This window comes from Tyto alba, unplaced genomic scaffold (genome assembly GCF_018691265.1).
Source record: "Tyto alba isolate M040663 unplaced genomic scaffold, T.alba_DEE_v4.0 Super-Scaffold_33, whole genome shotgun sequence".
Lineage (NCBI taxonomy): Eukaryota > Metazoa > Chordata > Aves > Strigiformes > Tytonidae > Tyto > Tyto alba.
The window spans coordinates 11774921-11790253 of record NW_024881308.1 but is presented as its reverse complement, the minus strand read 5'-3'; the positions used below and the strand labels follow the sequence as shown (position 1 = coordinate 11790253).

At 45.3% G+C, this 15333-nt stretch overlaps 1 protein-coding gene across 3 annotated transcripts in view; it reads left to right on the top strand.

Moving 5' to 3' along the window:
* PMEPA1 (prostate transmembrane protein, androgen induced 1) overlaps positions 1–15074 on the top strand; it is a 52190-nt gene extending 37116 nt beyond the window's left edge. For 2 of the 3 annotated variants that reach the window (XM_032982499.2, XM_032982501.2), the window contains 3 exons: positions 2822–2976; positions 9517–9570; positions 9712–15074. In XM_032982499.2, the coding sequence (XP_032838390.2) occupies positions 2822–2976; positions 9517–9570; positions 9712–10260 (758 nt within the window). In that variant the 3' untranslated portion in view covers positions 10261–15074. The remainder of the gene's footprint in view (positions 1–2821; positions 2977–9516; positions 9571–9711) is intronic. The other variant, XM_032982500.2, reaches the window with a different exon arrangement.
* The last annotated feature ends 259 nt before the right edge of the window (positions 15075–15333 follow it).

Genomic DNA, 15333 nt, shown 5'->3' with positions numbered 1-15333 from the left:
CAGGGCTGGATGGGGATGGTTGAGATGCTGGTGTGTTGTCCCAGATCCTGATGGAATTCTCACCCTTTCTTCTGCTGCAGGCTCTGCTTGTTATATGTCTGTATGTATGTGCAGGAAGCTTGGCTTAGGTTGCTTGTAAATGACATGTCTTGTGTTTGTTCCCTCCTAGGAAGGAATTAGGGCAGCCCTCCCTGATGCCCAAAACTTCATCTGTGTCACCAGAGAACCATGTCCAATTTAGCAAGGTTTGGTTTGTTTAAGGGACCTCTCATCAGAGGAAAGGAACTTTCCTCTACAACTACCTTGGTCTTGTTTTTCTTCAGAAATATAACCTCTTTTAACAGAAAATGAAGTTTTCCATCACTGGCCTCGTATTTTTTTTGTGTTTTCTTACCATGGCCAAAGCACATGCTGCATTTTGAGGCTAAATTGACTCATCTTCCTAAAAACCTTGGAGTATTTTTTGTTTTGTTTTTTCTTTTGTATAATGAATTCTGCAAAAAACGGGCTCTGCACCCAAGCTGGATGGCTGCTCTCCAGCTCCTGAGCTCTGCTGCCCACCTGTAGGTGAGGCAGAGGGTCTCTGGGTTGGTGCCCCCCTGGGGTCTGGCTCTTCATGGATGACCTGGAGAACATGCAGGGGAGCTGTGGGGCATCCTGTGTCTGGCTGGGGTGCCAGGGCTTTACCCTGCTGGTTGGGTACTGGAGGTCGGCGGGGGTGTTCCCAGTGCCTCGGGGTGCTGCTGGCACTAGGACGTGCCTTTGGGCTATGTAGGGACACTTTCCTACATAGTGGGGATGACATGGGAAGAGATGTGCCTTTTTTTTTTTTTTTTTTTTTTTTTAATGGTTTTGCATCATCCTCTTTTCTCAACCCTTTGTGTTTTGGTGTGTTTGAGAGTCTGGTTTAATCTGATTTGTGTTCAGAAGAAGCAAGCTCCTGTTTCAGCCTGTTCCTCCAGCCCAGGGCACCCATGGCAGCTCTTGGGTCTGGTCACCCATCATTCCCACGGGTGATCTGTGCTGCTGCTTCTTTGGGGAAAGTGTTTTTTTTCCAGTCTTTTCCCGTCACAATGTCATTCAGGCACCTTGCTGGGGTTGCTGTGAAAGATCCAGAGCTCTTTTAAGAAGATACCTTTAGATAAAGAGCATTTTTAAGGTGAAACTCCTTTGCAATGTTTGGCTTTTAATCCTTCTCCACCCAATGCGCAATCTTCTGGTGTAGAGAAGGGGTGCTGTAAGTATAGGGGTTCCAAGTCACTCGTACATCTAACTGCTTTCAAGGCATAATTCTGCTTTTTGAAGGTGGTGGGCAGAGCTGATTAAGCATTTTGGGCAATGGCAGAAATAGCTGCTGTTTAGCAGAATGAGCTCCGAGGTAACTGGCAGCACTCACCACCTGGACTGTTTTCTTGACATTTATTTGCTTTTACTGGCACTTAAATGCCACCTGCCAGGAGAAAACTTTTCTTTTTTAAATGGAAAATTAAATTTGCCTGACTCAGCAGAAGCCACCCCAGCTGGTATGAGTGGTGTGATGCTGCCCTTTGAGGCATGATGGGTCTTCCTGTGTATCTACAGATATATACATGTATGTGTCTGTATAGATAAATCCACAATAGCTTAGGGCACAGCTTTCCAAAACTGTATTTTATAGCTGTCCCTACTGAGAAGCAAACAAAGTTTAAATCCCCAGAATTATTGAATTTTGCTGGTCTGGCCCCTCCTTTACGATGATCACTGGAGTTGCTGCTGCGTGGTCCTGGGCACGGCGAGCTCCGGGTGCTGCTGGCAGGAGGGGGCTTGGGGGGAGCGACCGAGAGGTTCAGGGATGGCATCTGCTCTCTGGGTGCCAAATGGATGGAAATAATGACCGCAGTGCTACATTTGCCTTCAGTGCTCAATTTTCCTTAGCCTCAGAGAGGTGTGAGGAATTATTTCCTTAGGAAACCCTAGGAGCAGCTTCTTACTACCTCCTGCCAAGTGTCTCTGAGTGAACTGGATAGTCTGTTGTTTGCTTGTTCTTGTTTGTTTGGAGGATTTTTGGCAGTTTTCCTTTATGCCAGTTCAAGCCACTCAAGCTGCCACTGTCAGCTGGCCGAGCCCTGAGCTGAGGGATGTCTGGAGCTCTGGGACGTGGCCCCCGTGGGCAGCTGCATTGCGCCCGTCTGGCATCTCACTGAAAAGCAGGAGGTCTCCCTGCCCGTGCCCTGTGGCGGATGGGCCAGTGTCGGGGAGAGGGGGGCTGCCAGCACCCGTGCCTGCTGTGCTGTGCCACACCACGGGCTCCTCGTGCCGCTGTCTGACCCCCACGACAGCGGGGATGTGTGCCTGGTGCGAGGGTATGCTGAGGAAGACTTCAGTCCAGTCTCCCTGGAGGAAAGAGTGGGGGTGATGGGAAGAGAATTGCAGAAATTTAACTTGCATTTAGCTAAATTGTTTGATTAGGATGAATTATGTTGGCTGATGGCCCGGTGGCCCCGAGCAAGGCAGGCTCAGCACCAAGATGCTGCTGGTGTTGTACCCAGCAGTGGAAGCATCCAGCACAGTGTGTCTGGGAGGGCTTTGGGAAGACCTGTCTGCAGTGTAGCTTAACGATCCCTCTGAGAGACTCTTCTGTGGCAGTGAAAAAGTGAATTAATGAGTTTTATATTAAGTAGCTGGTCTCAAAGCATGCAGAGCCCACATAGGCATGTTTGAGAACTTTATAGGGGGGAAAGATGCAGCAGTGTTGTAGGTGTCTCAGCCACGTTAATTCTTCTTGTGCTCAATTACATGCTGCATTTTCTGGTGGCTTAAAGTCTGTCTGTCTCTCTTGCAGCGGAGTTGGAGTTTGTACAGATAATCATAATCGTGGTGGTGATGATGGTGATGGTGGTGGTGATCACGTGTCTGCTGAACCACTACAAACTCTCTGCGCGATCCTTCATCAGCCGGCACAGCCAGGGGAGGCGCAGAGACGAGAACCTCTCATCAGTAAGTCACACCCTGCTCTTGCAACCCGTGTTGTCCCGCGCCGTTTGACGCATGATGAGACATTGGGGAAGAGTTAAAGCCAAAGGCATTCGTTTGGGTCATGGTTGCCCATGTGCCACTGGGCACTGCATGAAGAGACACCCGCCAGGTTGGGTCTTGGCATAATCTTCTGCCTCTCCATTACTGGGGATGAGGGGGTGGCTTTTAGGGATACCTCTGGCTCTTTAGGGTGATGTATGTTGTAATATATGGACAGCTGTAGCCTCTGCCTTTGCCCTGAGCTTTCCAATGTCAGTAAAGTAACGGCACAAGGCTGTTCTTGGCTTGTCCTGTTCCTGAAACCACCACATACTCTCAGCTGGTTGGGGTGCATTTGCCTTGCCTTTAACAGCCCCAAACTGTTGAGTCCCTTGGCAACTCTAGTTGGAGAGTCTCAAATGACTGTATAAAAACTTACTGACTGCCTTGAAGAGAATAGGAAATCCTAAAAAACTTTTTCCAGATTTTACCAGTGGTGCTGCCATTACTGTGGTGGAGGGGTCAGAAAACACTTGCCAGCCAGACAAGCAGAAATGTTTCCAGGGGATGCTTGAGAGGTTCCCTGTGTAACCCAGTCTCCCGGCTTCATAAAAGGCCGAGGAGAAATGTGTTAATTGAAAGTCTGACAGGGACTCAAGGGGGAGCCTCTCCAGCCTTGAGGCAGATGTCAGTTTATGCAGTTTCCTCAAATGCAGCAGCTTGGAGAGACTTACAAGAACCTATAGAGAAAGGTCATCACATTTTTCTTGGAGGGGGAGCATGTACTATTCACTACTGCCTATATGGCTCTGCCTTCAGTGCAGGGATATCTCGTACTGATTCTTTTTCTTTTTAGCGTTCATCCTGAAGGATCTTAAAGCTCTTTAAACGATAGGGCTTCCTCAAGGTCACTGCTTCGCCCTCTCCTCTGCAGCTGCCAGGGCAGGCTGAGCACACCAGTGCTGTGTTGTGGTGGTCTGTGTGGGGCCATGCTCTCTTGTATCAAATCCGTGCTCACTGCAGAAAAAAGATCAAATACTGGCATTGCTATATTTTTTCTTTTTTTGGTCTTCTATTTTTTCCTTTTTTTTTTTTTTTTTAAGAGAGATATCTAGCATCATTTATTTAATAAGTCTTCAGTTCAGCACTGTTGAAGGCTGTCCAGCCAGCAGACACCCAGGGTGCAGGCTGTCCCTCTGCTCCATAGATGCACTTTTTGTCACACAAGACCCACAGCAGACCAAGGTCCCTTATCGGACACTCTGTACCGAAGTGAGGAAGACACCCCATGGGAAGGAGAGCTGTGCAAACCCCAGGCTCAATTAAACCAGCCTTCATTTTGTGGGCTGTGGAGCGAGTCTCTGGGGGGCACAGTGCTGAGCTCAGCTCGTGGTCATCTATCGATGCTGTGCAACAAGATCAAAGTGCCGGCAGCGCGTGATCCGCGTTAAACCAGCCGGTGCGAGGGTGGTGATCGCTCAAGCACCTGCCTGCTGTGGGGATCAGAGCTGCACTCCCCACACGTATCCCCACTCCTCCTGGAGTTACAGGCATGAGATGTCTCTTCTTACCTTCCCGTGCACCCGCTCCCAATGGTAGCAGAGTGTGGGCATCTGAGCACATGAATTATTAAAATTAGCTGAAAGACTGTTTTCTCATTTTCAGATTTTTTTACTGGTTTATCACGGCCAGAATGCTTTACTTGAACAATGCCAGTGTTTCATTTTTCATTTTCAAAGCAAATATCAGGTCAAGTGTTTTTTATTTTAATATACTAATTTCTGTTTTATTAAGTGGCCTGTTCTTTTCTGTTTTTAAAGAAAATAAAAAAGGCTAACGCAGAAAGAGAAGACAAAATCACATGGAGATTGAAAAAGAAATTCAAGTTTAATCAAAAAGTGTTGTCTGTTTAAAAAATAATGCCCTTTTCTCCCTTTTTTCCTTTTTTTAAATTTTGTTTTATTTTTTCAATTTCACCAGGCTAAAATTTCCAGCCATTTTTTGTCCCAGTCCCCACACTAAAACAGCTCCGATACTTATTCAGCCTCAGACACATCAGCAATTAAACGGCTTTTCAGCAGAGGTTTACCTCCACACCTCTGCTAGACCTCAGTGAGGATGCAGAGTCTTCAAAACCTTTCTCGGTGCTAAGGAAAGAAATGCAAATGTGCCGTTTTGGTTTGTTTTTTTCCCCCCCTCTTCTTTATAATTCTTCCCCTTCTCCCTGCCCCTGTCTGTGCTGTGATTGCCACATTGATGGAGTAGCAGCCAAGCTTCCCTGTGGCCCAAGCACCCTCCTCATGGGACAGAGAAGCCCCTCGTGTGCTAAGTGGGGAGCTCGTTACAGTGGGATCCATCATTATAAAGATCTTAAAGGTAGCTCATTTTGGATTCAGCACAGCATGTCCTTTTGTAGAAAGCAGCTCCAGCACTCTAAACGAGTGCTGAGGGCTGACAGGCAGAGGCTACGATGAACTGGATACTGGTTTATGTAATCCATTAAACTTGCACCGAACTGGTGTTGGGCTTTTTAAATCCCAAACTTCATTTTGCTGTCATGACTGCAGACAGGCACTGGAGCTGCATACATGCTTTTCATCTTTTGAAATATTAAAATAGTTCATCCCATGGTCAGGATGCTGCTAGGTCTGCTGGAGTTGTCCTTTGTTGTTGTAGCTCAAAAATTACAACTGAAGGAGAAATTAATTTCCCTAAAGGTTTTTTTTTTTTAATGTGGTTCTTGCTAGCAAGGAATTCTTGTATTACGTCATGTGTTTCTCCATCGCTGTTCGTGCTGTAGTTAAACTGACTCCTTGTAACAAGTACCTTTTATTTTTCCAGAACTAAGAATTAAGAAATGCTACTAAAAAGTTTTTTGCATAATAATGACACTGTCTCTGCACCTTTGGAACACTGATATCCCGCTCCCCCAAGAAGAAGTGGTTTAAAAGCAATTTCTAAGCATATCTTTGTCCCCCAAAATGGAGAATATAAGTCCTTCTGAAAGCTTGGAGACCTAATATGCACCATACAGCTTTACAGAGAAAATTCTCTGACATCACTAAAACAAGCAGTTTTATAAAAGTCAAAGATTGATCTCTAAAAAGAAATTAAAAAGTAATTTTAGGTTCTGCAGTGAGCCCTGGAATACTTGTGGAGGCTTTTACAGCCATATTGCTCATCTGACAGCAGAATCTCAGCTTTCATTTCAGAAAACCATAGCCTTCCAAACAGCCATTGTAGAGATAAATTCAAGTCCTAAATATTCTGAAAATCAGGGCTGAGTGAGGAGAGCCCTGAAAACAAGGATTTACAGTGGTGATGCTCCGTCACAGGGCAGTGCAGTTTTTCTTGGCTCGGTGGGGCTGTGCAGCCATCCCATGGCCGAAGCACGAAGGCTAGAAGTATGTCTGTGTTCTGTCTCTGCGGCTTTGCCCTCCTCTGACTACTCATTTCCAGCAATTTTAATCCCTCTATTGAGTTTTTAGAAGAGATGAGCTGTTACCCAGGTGGGCTGCAGAGGGTCAGTGCTGGCGAGTGGTGAGTGTGCTCGTGGTCGGTCAGCTGTGGGCACGTCAGCATGTCCGGGTCAAGCCCTTGGGGAGTCCTGGGAGAAGTGGTTAATAACAGCTGCAGAGATCCAGCTCCTACAGAAAATGAGTCTCCTGTCTGCTCCTTATCTCTCTGTGGTTCCCATTTTAATGGTGTTTCTACTGATTTGCTGCTCTTGCATCCTCACGTTGCCTGGAGCGTCATTCCCGGACCTCATCTGTGCAAATGGATGAGTTCACGCCCGAGCCAGAGCTTTTCTTCTAAACGCCTGGCTGGGATATCGGGCACAGGCTTTGGGTGAGTGGGTACGTAGGGGTAGGGGATGTTTGGGGTGTAGCAGCTCACTTTCAGGGTGCGTACGTGCCCTCCCTATCGCCCGCCGCAGCGGGAAGCCCCAGCTGAGCGCTGCGATGCTCCGCGCGCCGGGAAGCGCCGGGCTGCAGCCGCCCTCGCGGGAGCCGGCTGACATCACTCCCGGGAAAGGGGGAAGCAGATGGGATATTGCCATGGCACTGCCCACTGCCAAGTTAAATATAAAACATCTAGCAGAAGGTAGCGGGGTACTCGCTGCTCAGGAAGTCTGCCACAGGGGCATGGCAAAGTAAACACAGTTTTCGGAGCGCTTCCTGCTCCTGCCCGCTGCTTCGGTGTCCTTTGGGATGAGGTGAAGGGCTGGCAGCACTGGGAGCCCTCCCTGTGCCCTTTGGTGTCAGCGCCGTGGCTGAGCAGGGGCTTAGAGATGAGGATTTGATCTGTGGCAGGTGCGTTCCTCTTGGGTCTTTTGGCTGCTGGGGGAATTTGACTGTAAACTATCCCTTCAGGCAAGAAATACATGTAAAAGGGACCAAACAAAAGAGTCGATGCCTGTGTAAACAGTTGCATATTGAAGTGTCAAGGTCTGTATAAAACATGGTCTAAAACACGGCATTGCATTGCTCAGGAACAGCTCTGCGGCACACAGCTCAGCCAGCGAATTCGTCAGCTGTAGCTGGGGAGGGTACTGGTATTGCAGCACTTAACCTTTGCTCCAAGGAGATGCTCCCTGAAAAACATGGAGAAGTGAGAAGAATCTGGGCCATCTCATTTACATATAAATCACTGTTTTCTTTGCACTGGCAACAGGACTGCCTTGAGGTTTATGTGCAGAGCTGTGCTTCAAAAACAGGAACCCGATGGGATCCTCTCCGTATCTGATACCACATGTGATGCCACAAGAGAAAATTATATTTTAAAGTTGGGGAAAATAAGGAAGAAAAGGGGCAGGGCGGGAAGAGGCAGGGAGGAATATAGTGGGTGGCTGCTTTGGAGATTTTAACACGACACTGGTGCTGCATTTGGGGCAGTCGGATGTGTGCTGCGGGATGGCCGGGTGCTGCGGCTCCTGCGCAGGGTTTGGGGCCGGGTTCCTGGTCGCTCTGAGCCCGCAGGAGCGGAGATGCTGCTCAGCCGCTTGCTGGGGTAGCTGCAGAGGTATGCAGCAACGTTTTCCCTTGCATGCTGCAGCCTGGTATAAGGCCAGATGTGCTTCACAGCTGGCAGAGGTCCAGGGACCATCAGACAGGCAAAATCCCTTCAAACTTGATCAGCGAAGGTGTCTGTGCTGCTGCGGTGCCATTGCAGCTTTTTACAGGCTTTCACCGTGGCACTGGGTTGCCCGGACCACCACTGCAGTTATTCTAGAAATAGGTATTTTCATAGTAGGAAAGCTTGTGGTTTGCTCATCTGGAGAGCCTTGCTGCAGAGGCTGCGCCCAAGAATGGCCTTTGGATGGGGCATCTTAAAGGGAAAAAGGTCAGAAAAAAAACCCACTAGGCATTTTTTTCTTCTACTGGTGGTAAATACTTCCGCCTGTGCCTAACTTGTTAGTGCCAGAACTGAAGATTCACCTGCAAGGAACTGAGAAGTACCAGCTATTCCAGGTTATAATTATGAGCCTTCTGGCTTGTTTTCCTCCAGTCCTGCCTGCCGGATGGATGTTGCTATGTGTGAATATTAGCAATATTTAAATATTTTAGTTCTTAAGGCAAAAGTGTCTAGGGTGAACTGTGTACGTTCAGAGTATCACCAGAAAATTAGAAGAACCTTTGTTTGTTTGTTTTGATCATGAATTGTAAACTAATCTTATGGTTTGGGGGAAATTGGCTTGTGGCTTTATCATGCCTGGGGTTGCTGGCGCCTGGGTTCAGATTGCAGGATCAGGGTGATGCTTGCAGTGTAAGGAAGCCTCTAGACCACAGTTCCTCAGTCTAAGCCAAGGATGACTTATCCTTTTGGGGGAAAAATACTCTAGAATTATCCTGTTGCTACAGATTTTTTTTTAAATTTTTTTAGCCGAATCAAAATTAGGCTTAACATTTGGTTATTCACTTATTATCTTTATTTTCCCATGATTTCCTTGATTGTGTGCATCAGAATGTGGGTGTGAGGTTTTTCTTTTTAAAAAAATCCTGTCATTATTTCATGGAGCATTTTCTGATGTCTTGTGAATCACCCACGGCTTATGGATCACAAATTGAAAAATACTCCTCTGGCATGTTTGAACCAGGGAGAGAAACATGCTGGGTGGGTGTGGGTGGGAGGGGGGAAGTCTGCAAATGGGAGAGCGTTGTTTGCTGGTGTCGTTCTCATCATTCATTCTGCAAGTGATCTATTAAATATAAATGGAGGTGAAAATGGAGGGAAATTTCAATCAGAAGTGTTGTTTTCAGTGGTAATATGCTAATACCCTTAGCATGTATACCCATATGATGCCCAGCACATATGAGGATCGCTCGTGCCCTCCTGGAGCTGGTGTCCTGCTTAGAAGGGGGTGCGCGCTGTGCGTTCTGCAGCTGGGGCAGGGACGCGTGGACGGCCGCAACTCACCTGGGCTCTGGCGCAGGATGAACTGGCAGGAGCCGTTCACGGGAGGAGGTTTAGCACCGCTGGCAGCCAGACTCACCCCACGCTCTCTTCTCCTTTCCAATGCAGGAGGGAAGCCTGTGGCCTTCGGAAAGCACCGTGTCGGGGAACGGAATAACAGAGGTGAGAGCGACGCGGGTGCGGGTGCTGCTGCCTTTACTGCTGTCCCGGGCTGCAGCGTCTCACATTTCTCGCCATCTTTCTCTCTCCCTCTTTTTTTTTTTTTTTTTTTTTTTTTTCTTTTTTTTTAAACCTCCCTTTCAGCAGCAAATCTACACCCCGAGACCCAGCGACCGCCTGGCAGTGCCATCTTTTCTGCAGAGGGACCGCTTTAACAGATTCCAGCCAACCTACCCTTACATGCAGCACGAGATCGACCTGCCACCCACCATCTCACTGTCGGACGGCGAGGAGCCCCCCCCGTACCAGGGACCCTGCACGCTGCAGCTGCGAGACCCCGAGCAGCAAATGGAGCTCAACAGAGAGTCGGTCCGGGCACCCCCCAACAGAACCATCTTCGACAGTGACTTGATAGATAACTCCGTGTACGGGGGGCCGTGCCCCCCCAGCAGTAACTCTGGCATCAGCGCGACCTGCTACGGGAGCAATGGTAGGATGGAGGGACCACCGCCGACGTACAGCGAGGTGATAGGGCACTACCCCGGGTCGACGTTTTACCAGCACCAGCAGAACAACAACGGGATGCCCTCCATCTTGGAGGGCAGCAGACTCCATCATTCACAAATCAATGGCCTTGAGAGCACAACTGCGTGGAACAAAGAGAAAGAGAAACAAAAAGGGCACCCCTTTTAAAAAAAAAAATTTAAAAAATCAAAAAAAGAAAATGAAAAAAAAAAAAAAAAAAGAAAAAAGCAAGAAAGTAAAGAACACTCTGCACTTCTCGTTAAAAGAAAAAGGAGAGAGAGAGTTGAGGAAGATGAGCAAAGAAAAAAAAAAAAAAGCCCTTCCCCATCTCTCCATGTATAAATATTTACTTGTTATGTCTGGTCTGAATGCACAAGCCTACCAAGCTTGCAAAAACATTTCTTTATTGAGCTGTGTCTAGATGTTTAAAAAGGAAAAAAAAAAAAAATCAACTGTAGTCCCATTTTTTTTTTTTGTTTCTAGTTGAGCTGTGTGTGAATGCTTTTTTTTGTTTGATTATTTCACTTATCTTTAAAGACAAAATATTTGCACAAAAAACATTTTGTTTAAAGATCTGCAATATAAATATATAAATATATATTAAAAATAAGAGAAAGTGTATGTGTAAGGAGCAGGAGTATTTTTGTATTAGAAGAGGCCTATTCAAAAAAAAAAAAGTTGTTTTCTGAACTAGAAGAAAAATGGCAATTTTTTGAGTGCCAACTCAAAAAGCGTGTATTACATTGTAAAAAAACAAAAAACAAAAAAAAATCAAAAGCAGGGGTTTAGAGTTATTTATATAAATGTTGAAATTTTGCACTATTTTTTAATATAAATATGTCAGTGCTTGTGTTGGTCAAAGCCTCTATCGTGTCTACCATGAACCTGTTAAGGGATATATGTTGAAGTGAAGAACAAAGTAGCTGGAAGGGGGTGGAAAAACGCTGAAGTGGAGATGCCAGCCCTGGGAGGAGCGGTGAGCGAGACTGCATCTTATGCAAATCCTTAATTTCCAGAGTCCCTGCGCGTGGCCGCCGACAGTCACGGCTTTATACATTCCCTACAAAGCAAGAGGAGTTGGTGTGTGTTTGTATGTCATCCAGTAGGATTATTGGAGTAAAAAGGTAAACTAAAAAATCCCTGCTTCTGAGAGTCAGTAATGACTGAAGCAGACAAAAATTACTTGGTTTTTTTTTTTTTTTTTTTTTTTTTGGACAACCTCTAACTTTTTTGGAGGGGGGTGGTGGGGATGAGAATAAACTTCTGTGTCTGAAGGAACAAAGTGTTTTTTGGTTTATTTCTTTCAATGTTCAACTGAAGGGCCCTATTTGGAGCTAAAGCGGTGATTATGGAAGTTTATGTGAGTAAATGGTAACGTAACCCCTGGCTGCCTTTCAGCTGGGGTTTAAGTATCTCATTGAAAGTAGGAGCTGAGAAGTGTGGTGGTGGTGAAAGCCGTTTTCCTTTTGTATTAACCTCCCAAACCTCTATGTGGGATAAGCAGGTGCAGCCGTGTCTCGCAGCTCCGCTGTCCCCCAGGCTGCCTTTGGTCATTGCTATGTTTTACTTTATTATCCTAGCTAAAGAGGCATCAGGTACAGTAGATGGAAATTAATCTACTCCTGTGATGTATTAATTAACGGCTAAAGAAATACGCGTAATGCTTTAGAAGCAAACCCCCTTTACCTCTTCTGAAGATGTCCTCATCCACAGCAGCACGGTCCCACCTGCCCTCCCGCTCGCCGGGTGTTGTGTGTCTTTAATTTATCTTGGTTTCGGAAGCATTTTGTCTTACTATGCTATTGTTTACAATTTTATACTGCGTAGGTGTCTGGTAGGTGTTTTACCCTCGCGGTGAATTTGTATGTGACGGAGTGAGCGCGTGAGAAACCTGAGAGCGCGAGAGAGAAAGCAAAAGGGAAAAAACCTGTTCTGGGTCCCGTCTCCCCAGCTGGGAGAGCATCTCTCTGAGCGCAAGGAGGGGTCGGTAGGGGAACCACAGAGAGCGAAGATTTTACAAGGAGGTGTGATTTCATTTTCTGCAGGATGCTATCTAGTAGAGTGACATAAATGAAAGATATAAAGGCAATAACTATTGTTTTTAAGCAACTTTTCTATTACTTGAAAAAAAAACCACCATGAGAACGGTTTTGAAGTTCTGACCATTTGAACAATATTTATATATATTTTAAAGAAGACGATGAATAGCTGAACTTGAAGTTTGATCATTATTATTTGCCTTTTTTTTTTTAATTTTTGCCTAGAAATAGTCCTGTACCTTCTCAATATTTCAAACTGCTTTTCCACAGCTCTTTAAATCTTCATAGCTTTACAGTCATGTAACCTAAATTTTGATGACCTAAAAAAAAAAAAAAAGCCACAAAAAAAAAAAAAGGTAATGCAAAGGAATAAATCTAGTTTGTCATGAAAGGTACAAAACTGATGAATTTATACGAGTTTTTAAAATGTATCTTTCCTTTATGTAACATGTCTATTTAGTGCCTTATTAAAGAAACAGTGACCCTCCCTTTTTAGAGAGGGGAAAACAAAATCATCCTTAACGTCACAAGTAACCAGCGTCTGGTCTTTTGCTCCTTTGGACCTTGCATTCATTTTCCAGTCCCTCCTTTCCGGGCAGCGCCGGCTGCTCCCGCTGCCGCTGCTCTTCCCCCACTGTCTGTAAGGGAACTTGAACACGTTTATGCACATTATCCTACCCGGGGAGGTAGGAAACTGTGGTGGATATTGTAAATGAGATACCAACCAAAAGAGAAACTGAAATATAATATCTACTGCCCTCTTGAGCCAAAATGCGTGAATAGTGTTGGGGTTTGTTGTTTGGGGGTTTTTTTGGGGGGGTGGGGGTGGGAGGGGAGGGTGTTGTTCTGTGATCTGAACTAGTTTGTTTGCTACAAAAAAACTGGTTACCTCAGCAGGTTTTGGGTGGAATATGCATCACACATTTAAAACTGAGCAGTGACAGAGGAGGTGGTGTGGGGATCGGAGGTTGTTAAGTAACAGGATTGTCTTGTCGTGTGGTGTCACCTGGCCACCAAACCCCGTAGGGAGGTCAGGGAGGCGGGTAGGGTCTGGAAAGGCGCGGAGAGGTAGTGGGAGTGGGTCTAAAAATGCAGTGCAATTGAACCCAGCTCTCATGCTTTGAAGTCCTCAAAATTTCAGCCAATTCTCTGGGTTTTTTCCCTATTTTTTTTCGCTCTTCCCCCATCCACTCCCAGTGTGAGCTTTTGTTTCTCAAGCATCACCCCAAGCATTTGCAGTTGAGTGATCAGTTTGTTGAGTTCCTGGGTCCAATTTCATTTACCTCTTTCTCTAGTTCGGGGAACTTAATGAGTGTGAAACGGGGTGGCTCATCAACACCAAAATTCTATTGCAAATGATGCCTTTCAGCCCATGCCATGCACAAACAAAAACCAAGCTGCCACCTTTCCCACTGCCAGTGGAGGTCCCTGGGGAGCAGCTGCAGCCCCGGGGAGGGGAGCCCCAAGTCCCAGGCAGTGGGTGCAACTCGAGTTCACCTCAGCGGAGCCAAGTTGTCACCTTTTGTCTTCTGTCCATCCCTCTGCTTTGCAGTCCCAAGAACTGTGTATTTCAAGTGCAGATACCAGATCTGGGGCCCAGATCAACTCCAAGTTCTGAATGGGTGTTTAGAAATAATGGTCTGTTCTTTTTTATTATTATTGTTGTTGTTGTTGTTATTGTTATTATTATTATTACTATTTAATATTACTTTTTTGCCTCGGGGTCCATTTCTTCCCAATTCCCGTGTCCTGTATTGCCACCAAGGCAGAGAATTTGCTTTGCACACCCTTGCTGACGTCTCTACTCGTTTCCTTCTGGCCTTCATGCAGCTCAGGAGAGAACTGTACTAGAAGCTGCACTGCAGTCCTGCTCCATAGGAGTCTAGCGTCTTGCAGCTGCCAGCAGAGAGATTCAGGCCCCTTAAGTATGATTTATTTTTAAACAAATACAGAAGAAACAAGGCATTGCTAATGCTTAGCAACCTCTTGTCCTAGCCTGCCTTTTTGCTCAAAGTTTTAAGAGTCACGTTAGCTTTAAAGGGGTTGTTAATCTTACAGAGTTTCTTAGCTTACAGTACGGCAAACAGCATCCTTAAAGTACCCCCAAATCTTAATGGCCTAGAGTGGGAACGTGGCTTTGTCAACCAGGATGGTGAGGAAGGGTCGATTTCATTTGGGGCTGACACTGGTAAAACTTGCGTTCCCTTCACAACCTTCTATTTCACCAGTTTGAAGATTCAGCTTTACTAATCTAGTGTGTTGTTTCCATAAGTGTTATGAAATTCATTCTATCTTAAGTGGGGGTATAAGGAAATTCAATTTTTTTCTGGAGAATCACCCTTTTGTATGTGTATTGAACTATAAAATTGCACTAACTGCTATATTAAAAAATAAATAAAAGCCCAACATTTTTACTAAGGATCGGGAAAAGACTGAATCCAGATGTGTAGCATCAACAGTGCTAGGTGAGAACAGAATGAATTTTTAATCTCTTCTGTCTCTGTATTGCTCAGAGATTTTCTATGTACAACACAAAGCAACAAAAAAAAAAAGTTTTCCAGAAACCGTGCTTCAAATTTTTGCTGTACTATAGAAGCTCATGAAGGACAACATTAAAGTCCTAATTTGCCTGCCTTATAGACACATTTCATTGTATTAATATTTTCTTAAACTTCCAGTTGCATTGCTTTGGCTTTGGAGTTTGTTATAGGCAGTCCTGTATCCTGAGTTCTGTTCAAGTTTAAACTTATGTAAACTATTGACAGCACATGCAATGCAGTACTTATCTATATTTTGCTGTTTTAGTATGAATATGTACTCTGATGCCAATTTACAAAAATCTGTTGTAAACGCTTATTGTGTAACAGTAACCGATAGTGGCAATTATATGTCATTCTAAAAGCTGCAATACTTATACAATAAATTTTACAATACTTTGGAAAATTTGCCTTCACCTTTTGCTTTGTTACCCAAAAATCAGAGTTTGCCAACACAATGTAATTTCAAAAGCTCTTCCTATTTTATTTTTGAATATTGGAAAATTAATATTTTCAGATTTTTATATTTGTGTGGGTTTCCCCCCTTCCTTGTTAAGTAGCCTTCTTGAATAACAGGCCAACCTCTGTATTGCCACAACGTGTTTTTTCCCGTGAAGCTGTAGCTGGTTCCCAGTGTATTTGCATGCTCGGTCCGTGTGTGCGTG